Consider the following 15,290-nt stretch of genomic DNA (forward strand, 5'->3'; position numbering starts at 1 on the left):
CACCAGATCTCAATCCAATAGAGCATCTTTGGGATGTGGTGGAACGGGAGATTCGCATCAGGGATGTGCAGCCGACAAATCTGCGCCAACTGTGTGATGCCATCATGTCAATATGGTCCAAAATCTCTGAGAAATGCTTCCAGCACCTTGTTGAATCTCTGCCACGAAGAATTGAGGCAGTTCTGAAGGCAAAAGGGGGTCCAACCCGTTACTAGCATGGTGTACCTAATAAAGTGGCCAGTGAGTGTAAAAGTCCACAATACAAAAAAAAAAAAAAAAAAAAAAAGTGGGATTTCTGAAAATCTTACAAGTAACACCACAAAAATGAACAAAACTGCACCAGAAAAATACAAAACTCTACATGATGTGAATTCTGCAAGCAAAGCAAGTGAGTGTGGACTCTCCTGACCTGGACGAATGCTCAGAGGTTTAGTAATCTTGCCCCGACCATCTCAGGAGTCAGGAGATCAGGGAATAAAGGGCGTGTATCAGCCATCCTCTTATTAGTATGTCCGCTCCATTTGGAGGAGACACAGAACAGTTTGTAAGTCGTATGAGATTACAAGATCAAATTGTGTTTTACAAAAAATTTTATTAATCGACAGTATCAACTGATGGAAAATTGATGGTTTATCAGTGGATATCAGGAGAGATCCTCCCTTCTCCCTCACTATGCACGAACCGTAGATTTAGAGCCACGTCCACTGCAGCACATAGTAAGGCTACAATACACAGCAATCACCATTACGAGCCGAGAGCCTCCAAGGCAGAAGCTTACATCGTACGCGCAGGATTCAGAAGACATGATACATGAAGATTAATATGGCCGGCTGCCACCGTAGGTGGGACAGCAGGATAAGGCTGGGTCAGTGGTGTCAGCGCCACATTTCTTGGCACACAATACTTGTATGAAGTCTTACTTCATTGTAGCATACAGTGATATTAATTGACCTTTACAGATAAAGATGAATAAATATAGATTATAACCGAAGATGCGCTGTCTGCCAATGGGCTTTGCTTTTTCTGTTTCGCCCTCTATCTAGACAGCATACAAAAGAGCTGCAGCGAAATGCCATGGTGCCGACTCGATGCAGGAGACAGCGTCCAGACAGCTGCACGGGAGGTAATCTGCTGTCATCTCAAGGAGACATCCCAAATAAAGTGCCAGTAGCTCCAAAGCTTGAAGTAAGACTCTGTTCACTGTCCGAAGGTGTAAAATACACCATAAAGTAGAGGAGTCTGGCTTCCCAGAGCCCGGGGGGGACACGGAGACACGCTCAGTTGAACAGTATGGAGTCTGGGTCTTGGTTGGCCATCTGCGCTATGTGCTTCAGGACATCCTTCTTTGTGATGATCCCCAATAATCTCCTGCAGGGAAATCAGGAAGAAGTGTTAGATCGTCTGGAGCGTCCGTAACGTAATCACTACTGTCAGCATTTAGAGAAACCGTCTGCAGAGTCAACCGTGGTGTCCACCACTGCCCCAACCAATCTGCATGCAGGGACTGAACCAGTCTGCAAGATTAGCCCCATCACCCAAAAATAATAAACCTATAAGAGTATGACCATGCAGGAGTCCGAAAAGAAGATCCTTGGCCACCTTTATATCTTCTGTTGCTGCATTCCTAAGATATTGTTTTCATTCATAGCAAATGAGATACTAAGTGCTCTAGGCATCACAGAACACTTAACGATGCTCTGCCTCCACACACTGTGTCCCCGCCCAGCACCGGCCTCTTTAGCTTGATGGCTAAATTACTGTCTGATTCCTTTGTCTGATGCCGCCTGACTTGCTCATACAGTGAGCTAGCCATCAGGAAGCTGGTAATGGTTGTGGAAACAACCCAGGGAGGTAGTAGCTCAGGTGCTCTGCTATGTCAAGATCACTTAAAGCCTCATTTGCATATGAATGATTAGACTAATTACTCAGGGAATGCAGCAACACATAAAAGATGTTGATGGATTTTCATTGCAAAGACCTGCATGCCCACATATGCAGTTTGGGGAGGGGGTTTGGCGATCTTATTGACAGACTCCCTGTACGTTCTCTAAAGACACCAAAGTTGGTAGATTTGAACTTCTTGATCTCTAGATTTACAAGTAACGAGAGCCACCATGGCTGCCGCTGGTCCCCAAATGCATTCCTTGAGCAGGCAATCATCTTTATGTGCAGCCGTCCCCCTGCTTTAGTGAGAATGTTATTGTATACTTTTATTCTTTATGAAATAACAATAATAATCATTGTGTTCTTGTATCTCAAGGCTTTTCCCATTCTCCGTTAAAGGGGATATTCATTCTGAGAAGAAAATTCTGCAATGTGGCTGCAGATTGTAGAATTGTGACAGTGTGAGATGCGCTCTCTATTACGACTCCCTTGCATGCTCTGTGTGGGAGGACACGTGGCTGAATGCGGGAGGACATGTGCGCAAAACTGGTTGTACCTTGTGGACTCTAAGTAAAGCTCTGGCAGAGTTGGGACCTTCGATTCTTTACAAGATGTGATGCGACAATGTGACCTATCATCACCTCGCCCTAATCATACACTGGGGATCGTGTCACATGTGTCAGCTAATTAGCCAACTGTAACATTTGGGTTCTGGGTTTTGAGTTCACGAGTGTGATGCAGCCCTACAATATACCGGCACGCATGTGGTGCAGCCCTACAATATACCGACACGCACGTGGTGCAGCCCTACAATATACCGACACGCACGTGGTGCAGCCCTACAATACACCGACACGCACGTGGTGCAGCCCTACAATATACCGACACGCACGTGGTGCAGCCCTACAATATACCGACACGCACGTGGTGCAGCCCTATATATACCGACACGCACGTGGTGCAGCCCTACAATATACCGACACGCACGTGGTGCAGCCCTACAATATACCGACACGCATGTGGTGCAGCCCTACAATATACCGACACGCACGTGGTGCAGCCCTACAATATACCGACACGCACGTGGTGCAGCCCTACAATATACCGACACGTATGTGGTGCAGCCCTACAATATACCGACACAAGTGTGGTGCAGGCCTACAATATACCGACACACGTGATGTAGCCCTACAATATATCGACACGCACGTGGTGCAGCCCTACAATATACCGACACGCATGTGGAGCAGCCCTACAATATACCGACACGCATGTGATGTAGCCCTACAATATATCGACACAAGTGTGGTGCAGGCCTACAATATACCGACACACGTGATGTAGCCCTACAATATATCGACACGCATGTGGTGCAGCCCTACAATATACCGACACAAGTGTGGTGCAGGCCTACAATATACCGACACACGTGATGTAGCCCTACAATATATCGACACGCACGTGGTGCAGCCCTACAATATACCGACACGCATGTGGAGCAGCCCTACAATATACCGACACGCATGTGATGTAGCCCTACAATATATCGACACAAGTGTGGTGCAGGCCTACAATATACCGACACACGTGATGTAGCCCTACAATATATCGACACGCATGTGGTGCAGCCCTACAATATACCGACACGCATGTGGTGCAGCCCTACAATATACCGACACGTATGTGGTGCAGCCCTACAATATACCGACACGCATGTGGTGCAGCCCTACAATATACCGACACGCATGTGGTGCAGCCCTACAATATACCGACACGCATGTGATGTAGCCCTACAATATATCGACACAAGTGTGGTGCAGGCCTACAATATACCGACACATGTGATGTAGCCCTAAAATATATCAACACGCATGTGGTGCAGCCCTACAATATACCGACACGCATGTGGTGCAGCCCTACAATATACCGACACGCATGTGGTGCAGCCCTACAATATACCGACACGCAGCCAGGAATGTGTTAGCAAGGCTGCAGATGGCGGACACTCACCCGTTGTGTGTCACCAGACACTGGCGGAGCCCGAGCTTGCGGAAAATGTCAACCACAATCTCCATTGGAGTTTGGTCTGTGATTGTGAAAGGACTCAGGTCCATAATACTGCGCAGCTTCAGGCTGGGCGCTGCCGTCGGCGGCTGTGGCGGGGTGTGCTCTGTGAAGGAGATCCTGGATGAGCTGACGATGCCATCTTGTTTCTTCCTGGCACTCTCTGAAGAAGGAAACCCACAGAAAAAGTCATTAAACAACAATCTTAGACTTTTCCAATGAGAAGGCATGCAGAAAACCTGGTGTGAAACCAAGGTAGAAAAATAATGAAAGGCAATTTTTTTGAAGTTTTAAAGACTAAATCCCCCCATACACATGACCGTCCCCCTCCCCCAATTATCTGTGGCACAGCCAACAAATATTTTTCCCAGCAGATGACCTCTGGAAGGACAGCGATCAGCAGTCTGAAATTGGACATGCCTGTTCAAAACATCTCATTTATCAGTTGGCCGGCCAAACCAGTCTATATGACAAAAGTGTAAGGGAATGTTTGGCCGACATTATTATAAACGTGTATCAGCCCCCACTAATTGTTGTTTTAATTACAATTTCATTAATACACATGAAAATAAGAAACTTTGTGATGTACTGTATCTGATCAGGGAAATCTGCTTCTCTTTCTCCTGTTTTCTTCCCCTCAATTCATGGGAAAATATTTACCGTCTTCACTGAATACAGATTTTAACCAATATTAAGATAGAAGATGTCAGTTGGTGCTTATAACATTTTACAGCGAGGGGGAGGAGCTATAGGCTGACAGTCATTCTGCTGCAAGTTCTCCTGAGGTGGGAAAAGTGAAAGGCAGACAGGCATTCTGCTGCAAGTTCTTCTGAGGTAGGATGAGCTAGAGGCAGACAGGCATACTGCTGCAAGTTCTCCTGAAGTGGTAGGAGCTATAGGCAGACATTCTGCTGCAAGTTCTCCTGAGGTGTGAGGAACTGGAGACACACATTCTGCTGCAAGTTCTCCTGCAATGACAGTTACAGTTCCCCATCGCCCTTTAAGAGCACCAACGTTCTTATCCTATCTCCGTAATTGGAGACTCTGTATTCATTGAAGACTGAAATTAACTGTGAATGGAGAATTTTGAGAGTAAAAAGACCAGTCCATGAAGGGAAAGAAGCAGATTTCTCCAATAATGTACATTACAAAGTTTCTCATTTTTATATGTACTATTGATCTAGAAAAGAAAATGTAAAATAAACGGTTAGTCTACGTTCTCCACCGCTGCTGCAGCACTCTGTGGGTTGGAATAATGATGTGCCATTCCTACGGGCATCAAGTTGCTATGATGGACTTACAACAGAAGACTGGTGGTCAGGAGCACAAGTCTAAGGCTGTGTTCACACACAGCGTTTTTTTAGCGTTTTTTACCGCGGTTTTCTCCTTCGCCTCATTGGGGGACACAGACTGTGGGGTGTGTGCTACTGCCGTCTGGAGGCCGACACTAAGTATACAAAAAAACAAGTTAGCTCCTCCTCCGCCGCATACACCCTCGCCCCGATAGCAGGCGGAAACCAGTTTTTTGCTTAGTGTCTGATGGAGGCACACAGTCTGGGTCTCTCCAGACTTTTTTTTTTTTTTTTTTTTAACATTTTCTTGCTATGAAGAGGAGACTGGGGCGACGGACCCTATTGAAAGGGTCCGATCTCCCCCCAAACATCAACGGGCGAGCACGTGCGAGTATCCCTCCGCGTATCCTTTCCCGCACCGAGGGACATCTCTGGGACTTTTCCCCAGACATCTATTTTTCTTTTTTATTTTAAAGAAGATATGACAGGGGCAACGCATCCTATTGAAAGGATCCGATTTCCCCAAACCATCAACGGGCGACCACGTGCGAGTGTCCCTCCACGTTCCCTCTCCCGCGACGTGGGACAGTATGCCAGACTTAGCCCTGTCCACCCCTAGGTAGCGAAACCATGGGCTTACACAGAGGCACAAGACTAGTCTGTGCGGCCCCACGGCTACGCCAATCGGGTACTGCGTGGTGGCGGACGGTCCCTCTCCTCGCCCAAGCAAAGGCGGACGGAGCTAGGGTGCCTGCACCGTCCAAAGATGCGGTTTACCTCAGGGTAAGCAGGGCTCCTGGGCAGCGTACTTTCCAGGGGCTGGAGCGGCTCCCCTCTCCTGCCTGCAGGCAGAGCAGGAGGGCTTCTTCGGCGCAGCAGGGGCAGCGGCGTGTTCCCCTTCTCCTTCGCCACGGCGCTCGGTGGCCGGGCGGGGGAAGGAGCACGCCGGGCTGAGTAGAAGGCCCCGGTGCGGTGGGCGGGGCCGAAATTTAGCCCTCGGCTTGCGGCCTAGGCCGCGGGGAAGGCCCGCCCCCCGATGCGGCGGGCGGGGCCGAAATTTAGCCCGCGGCTTGTGGCCTAGGCCGCGGGGAAGGACCGCCCCCCGGTGCGGCGGGGGGCAGGGCCGAAATTTGGGCTGCGGCGTTGGCCTAGGACGCAGGGGAAAGGTCCGCCCCCCAGCGTGACGTCGGGTCCGGCGCCCGCCCCCCAACGACGTCAGATCCAGCGCCGCCCCTGGACAAAATGGAGGCCCCGGCGTCAGAATAGGGTAGGCCGCGGTCAGGAAGCATCGCAGCCTACCCAGGGAGACAGCAGCTGGGAGCCTCCAGACGGCAGTCGAGCGCCAGCAGCAGCACAGGAGCACGGGGAGGCAGCCGGAGCTCGGGTAAGTGCGACCCCGTCTTGGCCACACTAGGGCAGGTTGTCCTCTTTCTCCTCATACCCCTGGATGCCAAAAAAAAAAAAAAAAAAAAAAAAAAGGACATAATATATAGGAAAAGGTTTTTTCCGCAGTATGTCTGGAAAAGGGAAGAAGCACACCTTCCTTTATACCGCATGCATTTCCTGTGGGGCTGTGTTCACGCGAGCGCAGACCATTAAGATATGTGAGGCCTGTAGTTCCGAACGCGCCCAGGAGCCCTCCCCGCCAACGGAGCCCAGGGGGTCGGAGCCACCGGAATGGGCGTTATCGCTATCTCGGTCTATGGCTTCACTTACGAAGGCGATCGAGACCCTTCAGGCCCCGGATAGGGGTAGAAACAACGGCTCTCCGGTTTGGGAAGGTTCATCCACCTCACTTGAGCCGCCGGCCTGCAGGGGCCGTACCCTCTCTAAAGAAACGTACAGGGAAAGAACCCATATGGCGTCTCCGGGCCCCTCCGGTGCTTCGGCATCTGTGAGTGCGGCATCTCGCTCTCCATCACCATTGTCTGAGAGCGAGCAGAGTTCGGATGAGGATAGGCAGGAAGCCTTGGATCTGGATATTCCCGGGTGTCGGGAGACAGTGGACAGACTCATTGAGGCCGTCAATCAGACTCTTGGTATCGAGTAGGACGTCTCCCTAGCCGCAGGACATAAGATATCTTTTAAAAAGGCCAGGCGCCCACATAGGGTGTTTAGCACCCATCCTGAATTCGAGGACACGGTACAGCGGCACAGGGAACGCCCAGACAAGCGTTTTTCAGGGCAGAAAACGCTAGAGACAAGGTACCCGTTTGCACCAGAATTCTGTAAAGAGTGGGCGGAATCTCCGATTGTGGATCCCCCAGTGTCGCGCCTGGCTTCAAGATCATTGTTGTCGGTGCCTATTGAGTCTTCCATTAAGGACCCCACGGATCGGCTCATAGAGGGTCTAGCCCGATCGGTGTATGAGGCATCGGGGTCAGTGCTTTTGCCTTCCTTCGCAGCTACATGGGTGGCCAAGGCCATGATGTCGTGGTCGGAGTCTTTGAACAAAGTCCTGCAGGACAGAGATTTGCCGGTAGAGGTGTCTGAGATAGCAAATCAGATCTCGATGGCAGGAGACTATCTAATTAATGCATCCTTGGATGCGGCTAATTGCGCGGCGCTAGCCGCAGCAAACGCTATCGCCATTAGGAGAGCCTTGTGGCTAAGGCTATGGCGGGCCGATTCGATTTCTAAAAAGTCGTTAACATCTCTGCCTTATCAGGGTAATCGGCTTTTTGGGGAGAAGCTAGACAAGCTTATTTCAGATGCCACGGGGGGAAAGAGTAGCTTTCTCCCACAGCAGAAGAGCAGGCCGCCCTTTCGTCAACCACAGGCGCGCTTTCGGGCATTTCGCGCCCCAGGATGGGCATCAGCGCCCGGTTCTACTGCCCCGGCTCGTTACAACCAAGACAGAGCGCCAAGTCACGTATAGAGCCAACCCGCTGGGGAGGATGCGGGGCCGTCCACCCAGGTCAAGGGGAGCTAAGTCTCAGAGGCCCTCTACAAAATGACTTGAGGCATCAGGTACCCGAGGACACCAGAGTAGGCGGTCGTCTGCTCAAGTTCCGCCACGTCTGGGTCAAGGTGGCACACGACGCATGGGTGGCGGAATTGGTGTCATTCGGGTACAAAATAGAGTTTATCGGACACCCTCCAAGGAGATTTTTTCAATCCCGTCTTCCCAAATTGCAATCCCAGGCAGAGGCATTGCTAGGGGCCATCAGGATTCTTCTGCACAACAGGGTCATTATACGGGTACCAGAGGGCGAAGAGGCCCAGGGATTTTATTCCAACCTGTTCGCAGTCCCCAAGAAGGACGGAACAGTAAGACCGGTTTTGGACCTAAAGCTCCTAAACAGATTCATCAAGGTCAGGCACTTTTGGATGGAATCCCTCCGGTCGGTGATATCGGCCATGGAGCAGGGAGAGTATTTGGCCTCAATCGATGTCCAGGATGCCTACCTGTACATCCCTATTTTTCCTCCGCATCAGAAGTTCCTTCGTTTTGCGATAAATGGCCGGCATTTCCAGTTTGTGGCTCTGCCGTTTGGGTTGGCCACGGCACCCAGGGTTTTCACGAAAGTGATGGCGGTCGTTATGGCCATTCTTCATTCTCGGGGCATAGTAGTGCTGCCATACTTGGACGACCTGTTAGTGAAAGGATAGTCTTTTCAGGCGTGCGAGGAGAATGTCGGCATTACGCTGGATACCCTATCCCGCCTGGGATGGTTAGTCAATGGGAAGAAGTCATGACTTACCCCGGCTCAGAGGATTCCATTCCTGGGGATGATTTTCGACACTTCCCAAGGGTTGGTGATTCTCCCTCGAGACAAGGCCCAGGCGCTCCGGTGAGAAGTTCGGAGTCTTCAGCGGCCAGGCCCTCACACGATTCGATTTGGGATGAGGGTGCTAGGAAGGATGGTAGCAGCAATAGAAGCAATCCCGTTTGCGCAGTTTCATCCCCTTCGCCCCCTGCAGCATGCTCTTTTGGCAGCATGGGACAGGAGTCCTTTCTCCCTGGATCATCAGTGCAGGTTGTCCTTTCAGGTCCGGCAGGCACTGCAATGGTGGACGCGTGACTCCTCTCTCCTTCAGGGGAAACCCTTTCCTCCAGATCAGTGGTTGGTGGTCACAACCGACGCGAGTCTTCTCGGTTGGGGAGCAGTGTTTCGTCATCACACAGCACAGGGGCAGTGGTCTCCCCAGGAGGCCCTTCTGCCGATCAACTTGTTGGAGATTCGAGCAGTGTGGTTGGCGTTGCAGCATTTTCAGCACTGGCTAGTGGGTCGCCCAGTCCGGGTCCAGTCAGACAACGCCACGGCAGTGGCGTATGTGAATCACCAGGGAGGCACGCGCAGCAGGGCAGCCATGCGCGAGATAGAACACGTACTTCGTTGGGACGAGAGGCACCACTCAGTAATTTCAGCGGTCCATATACCAGGCGTGGAAAATTGGGCAGCAGATTTCCTGAGTCGGCAGGAGGTCGCGGCCGGAGAATGGTCCCTGCACCCCGAGGTTTTCCGGCAGATTTGCCAGCGGTGGGGGAACTCCGGACGTGGATCTGATGGCTTCCAGAGAGAACGCCAAGTTAGACAGGTTTGTTGCCCGGTCTCAGGACCCGCGAGCGATTGCAGCGGATGCATTGGTTCTTCCATAGAGCCAGTTTCGGCTCCCGTACCTTTTTCCCCCTCTGCCTCTTCTCCCGAGGGTAATCAGGAAGATCAAGAGGGAGAGGGTTCCGGCAATTCTGCTGGCCCCGTCGAGCCTGGTACGCGGATCTAGTACAGCTCCTCGCAGACGTGCCATGGCGTCTACCGGAACGGCCAGACTTACTGTCCCAGGGGCCGATCTACCACCCGAACTTAGGGGACCGGTGTTTGACGGCATGGCCGTTGAGTCCTGGGTCCTGACCCAGGCAGGGTTTGGGCGTGAGGTGGTAGCCACGATGATTAACGCCAGGAAGCCGGCTCGGCGAGAATCTATCATGGTACTTGGAAAGTTTTCTTTTTCTGGTGTCGAGAGCACGGGGTTGCGCCTTTGGCCTTCTCGGTTCCCAACATTCTGGCCTTTCTGCAGTCAGGCCTGGAGGCAGGTTTGGCTCCGAGTTCCCTGAGGAGACAGATCTCGGCCTTGTCTGTTTTGTTCCAGCGAAAGATCGCTAGTATTATGCAGGTCAAGACTTTCAATTCAGGGAGTCTCGCATCTAGTGCCCCCCTTTAGAGCTCCCGTAGACGCATGGGACCTTAATCTGGTGCTGGGGGCCCTGCAGGAAGCTCCTTTTGAGCCATTGCAGGAGGTCGGATTGCCATACCTTACCAGGAAGGTCGTGTTTTTGGTAGCAATAACCTCTATTAGGCGGGTCTCGGAGCTGGCAGCCCTATCCTGTAGAGCCCCGTTTCTGACCTTTTTTAAGGATAAAGTAGTCTTGAGACCACCTCCGCCGTTCCTGCCGAAGGTGGTGTCCTCGTTCCATATTAATGAGGACATCGTTTTGCCTTCATTTTGTCCAGCTCCAGTACATAGAGTTGAGAAGGCGCTCCACACGCTGGACCTGGTGAGGGCCCTCAGGAGGTATGTGTCGAGGACAGCGCCTTTTCGCCAAACAGATTCGTTGTTTGTGATTCCTGAAGGGCGCAGGAAGGGGCTCGCGGCCTCACGGTCGACCATAGCCAGATGGATTCGCCTTACTATTCAAGAGGCTTACCGTATTAGAGGCACACCGGTTCCACCTGGAATCAGGGCGCACTCGACTCGGGCAGTGGGCGCCTCTTGAGCGCTTCGGCATCAGGCTTCGGCAGAGCAGGTATGCAAGGCGGCAACGTGGTCAAGCCTGCACACGTTCGCTAAAAATTACAACGTACATACGCAGGCGTCGTCGGATGCGAGCCTGGGTAGGAGGATTCTCCAGGCAGCAGTGGCACACCTTTGAACAGGTAGGCATGCGGTGTAGATTGATGAGTTGCTCCCACCCAGGGACTGCTTTGGGACGTCCCACAGTCTCTGTGTCCCCCAATGAGGCGAAGGAGAATCAGGGATTTTTGTGAGTACTCACCGTAAAATCCTTTTCTCCGAGACGCTCATTGCGGGACACAGCACCCACCCTAATAGCCAGTTGGCTTTTGTTTATTTTTTGATGGGTATAAACCCTTATTTGTACGGTGGTCCTTTTTTTTTTCAAACATATGATTTTTTGCGGTAGAGCTAAATTGCTGTCAGCTTTTCCGACTGCTTTGGCACTAAACTGGTTTCCGCCCGCTATCAGGGCGAGGGTGTATGCGGCGGAGGAGGAGCTAACTTGTTTTTTTGTATACTTAGTGTCGGCCTCCAGACGGCAGTAGCACACACCCCACAGTCTCTGTGTCCCCCAATGAGCGTCTCGGAGAAAAGGATTTTACGGTGAGTACTCACAAAAATCCCTGTTTCACTATAAAACCACTAAAAATAAGCTTCCCAGTCATTTCTATGCATTTTGCACTTTTTGTGCACATTGATGCATTTTTTACCGCGAAAAAAAACGCATCGCGGTAAAAAACGCAGCATGCTCATTAATTTTGCGGATTTTTCCGCGGTTTTGGCTTCTTCCATGCGGTTTGAAACAGCTGCGGAAAAAAAATGCATCAAAAACGTGCAAAAAAACGCGCAAAAGCCGCTGCGGAAAAATAGGTGCGGTTTCTGGGAAGGGATTCAGGTTTTTGAGCAGAAATTTTCTGCAACGTGTGCACTTAGCCTAAAAGTAAGAATATTTACAGGTTTTTCCCACAGATATAAATTGGAGCAGCAATGTGCACGTATGACCAACAAGAAGACATTTATCACCTGTAATGTGGATAGTGGATATACAGCCATTGCTGCCTAACACTTTCTTGAACAGCACATTTTTGGGATTTGCGTACATTAACTCGGAGGACCTTACTGAACTGTCAGATTTCACAGCAGAATTTTATTCTAGAAAACAATTTCCAGCTATTCTCTTACCGATGGAGATGATAAGGTCTCGTCTCAACACAAAACCCACAAGCCTCTGAGACTCTCGGGAAACCACAACAGGGAAGCCACTATATGTTGTTTCGGTAATTGCCGCCTCGATGTCCGCCACGGTCATGGTGTCTTGAGTGATGACTGTTAGTGTTGGGTCATTACGCCGTGGTCGCATTACATCCATTGCAAGAGTTTTATGGCTGAACTCCTCTTTGGCCTCCAGAAAAGGGTAACCATTCAAGCGGATATGAGCATCGTAGATGCTTTCCCTTCCTAAGGCATCGGCCACCCACTTGCTGGTCATGGCCGCAGCCATTAAAGGCACAATGTACTCCAGTCCCCCAGTCAGCTCAAACATGATGACTACAAGTGAGACAGTCATGCGAGTGGCGCCTCCTGTAAAAACAAAAGTCATTGGAAATATTACTAGATTTTATCACCCCTATGTCCTACTAAAATGAAGATGGGAGTCAACTATTCTCTCACATGATAAATCCTAGATATATGGCCTAGAAAAATGGCACTTCCCAACTAACATAACATCCAAGGAGGTCTAGGAAGCGTGATGCCATAAAATTACATAGCTTTATTAGAATTAATACACAAAAACACATAGACAATAGTAAAAATGAGATACATGTCCAATATGATAATGCAAAGTACATATGTTAATCAATCATGAAATATAAGAGTAATGTACTCAGTACTATAAACCGGGAACATCGCTATTGATTAAAAATAGTAGCATAGTTGGTTCCGCAACACAGTCCAAAAAAGCACTGCCAAAAAATTAGGCACAATAGTATATACCAAGGATTATAAACAGCGCCAGAAAAAAATGCCATAATGCCACCATTCCCAAAAGGTATAAACATATTATTCCATAAGTTGGAGATAATCATACAGCTAATAGTGCCTACAGCATGGCAAATCGTTAAATATGTGAAAAGAGCAACGTTCATGTAGGGCTAATACTGCTTGCAACATGGCAATAATGGCACATACACAACCAGGAGTGGTCAGCTTACTGATATCGGCATTAGTGCCTGAGTAAATAGTCCATAGGACCCATATAATATACAGCTACCACTCCTAGTGCATATGAAACAAGTCCCAGTAGTAAAAAAAAAACATATGACCTTGCAGTATCCCGGTCCCCGACGCGCGTTTCGTGTTAGCTTTGTCTCAGGGGGTAAGTGGCCACATGTAAGTGGCAGTCTAAGCGTCTTCTATATGATGTATACACAGTAGTCTCGATGTCTCCTTTGTGATGCATATACAGCAGTTCCTGTGTCTCTATGTGATGTGTATACAGCAGTCTCTGACTTTTTTGATATACAGACAGCAGTCTTGGTGTCTATGTGATGCATATACAGCAGTCTCAGTGTCTCCTATGAGACGTAATACAGCAGTCCATGTGCATCTTATGCAATTCACTGTATATAGAGCAGTTCCAGTGTCCCTATGTAATGTGTACATAGCAGTCTCTGTGTCTCCTGTGATCTACAGACAGCAGCCTTGGTGTTTCCCATGTGATGTATATACAGCAGTCTCATGGCCTCCATTGTGATATATACACAGTAGTCTCGGTGTCTCCTATGTTATGTATATACAGCAGTCTCTGTGTCTCCTATGCATTGTATATACTGCAGATCTAAAACTACTTGAGTTATATAATGTAACGTGAGCAGTGATGAATTTCCCAATGTGAGGAGACATGATCTGTGTTCGGAATAAATTACTTTACTGGTTACGTATCACAGCCAACACCTGCCCGGTATAAGCACACTCTGCCCAAGGCATACATGTACATGGTGCATAAAAGGGTTATTGTAACGGAATTGTATATTATGCAAATGTCTTATTCATTCACACAATAGTCCAGATCTGATGCTCAATGTCCAAAAAGGGACCTTTTTTTGGCCTATCATTTAATACACAGGGTCTGCAAGGCTAGGAGCTACAGTTTTGACAGCCACAGTTACAAACCACTGGGCCAGTAGTGCTTCGCACTTTGCATACTTACCAAGACAAGCAGCGGCTCCTACCATGGCATAAAGGCCTGGAGTAATGCAGTCAGCCCCCTGACTGCACCATTCCTTGAAGATAGGCCAGTCATGGTGATAGAAGGCCAACTGCTCCATGCACACTCCCATGAGTCTTCCCATGATTGCACCCACTGCCATGCTTGGTATGAAGAGTCCGGAAGGTACCTACATAGAAATACAGCATTATTGGAGCATGAGAATACGCATGGAACCTATTTAATCTTCGGCTCTTTCTGGGATTTTGGGTCTAGTGGGTGGCCCTAGCAGTGATTGTAGAAGTGAGCACACATAGGTAGTCGTCAGTCACTGATCCGACCCGCCCACTGAACCCAAAATCCCAGACTGAGCTGAGGATCACATTATGAAAACATCTCAAACTACATATCCATCTGCTCTGCTCCCGCTGCTCTACAATATAGGGCCTACAGACTGGACTGTATTTTCATGCTAACAGATTCCTTTTAATCCCTTTCATCTGCAGTCATTTTTGTTTCTGCACTTACTGTACATTTTTTCTCCCCTTCTTCCAAGAGCCATAATTTACTATTTTTTTATTTTCCCGTACAAAAGGTCAGTATGATCATAGCAATACCAAACTTATACCAGTAGTTTATTTAATTTACTTAAGAAATTTAAAAAATAAAAATGTTTGCAATTTTCCTAGACCCACAGCATTTTCATTTTTCCATCAACTGAGCTGGGCGAGGGCTTCTATTTTTGCATGAGGAGCTGACTGATTTAGCGAAAATATTATTGACTACTGACAACGTTTTGATCTGTTTTTTATTTTTTTAAAGGAGGAGTAGTGACCAAAAAAAAAAGAAAACACAAAACACCAAATTGCCAGTGTTTGATTTTTTTCTCTCGTAAAGGCGTTTACCTATCGGGTTAATTAAGTTTACATTTTGATAGATCAAACATTTATGAACGCGGCAAAACCAAATGTGTGTATTTTTTACTTTTATTGAAATTCTTTATTTTATTTTCAATTGGGAAAAAGTGGTGTAATCTAAATTTTATTTTTTCATTTTAAATTTTTATTTTTTTACTTCATTAGGCCCTTTAAGGATCTTGAACC

The 15,290-nt window shown here is 48.8% G+C and overlaps 1 protein-coding gene across 2 annotated transcripts in view; it reads right to left on the reverse strand.

Annotated features, from left to right (window-relative positions):
* Window positions 1-572: 572 nt before the first annotated feature.
* The window catches only part of CLCN5 (chloride voltage-gated channel 5), a 90,534-nt gene continuing 75,816 nt past the window's right edge, over window positions 573-15,290 (reverse strand). For both annotated transcript variants that reach the window (XM_073558758.1, XM_073558759.1), the window contains 4 exons: window positions 14,191-14,377; window positions 12,162-12,560; window positions 3,895-4,111; window positions 573-1,368 (listed from right to left, as the gene is read on the reverse strand). In XM_073558758.1, coding sequence (XP_073414859.1) covers window positions 1,278-1,368; window positions 3,895-4,111; window positions 12,162-12,560; window positions 14,191-14,377 — 894 coding nt within the window. In that variant the 3' untranslated portion in view covers window positions 573-1,277. The remainder of the gene's footprint in view (window positions 1,369-3,894; window positions 4,112-12,161; window positions 12,561-14,190; window positions 14,378-15,290) is intronic.

The sequence above is a fragment of the Dendrobates tinctorius genome, unplaced genomic scaffold (assembly GCF_039654945.1).
Source record: "Dendrobates tinctorius isolate UK_male_01 unplaced genomic scaffold, ASM3965494v1 ptg000258l, whole genome shotgun sequence".
Taxonomy (NCBI): domain Eukaryota; kingdom Metazoa; phylum Chordata; class Amphibia; order Anura; family Dendrobatidae; genus Dendrobates; species Dendrobates tinctorius.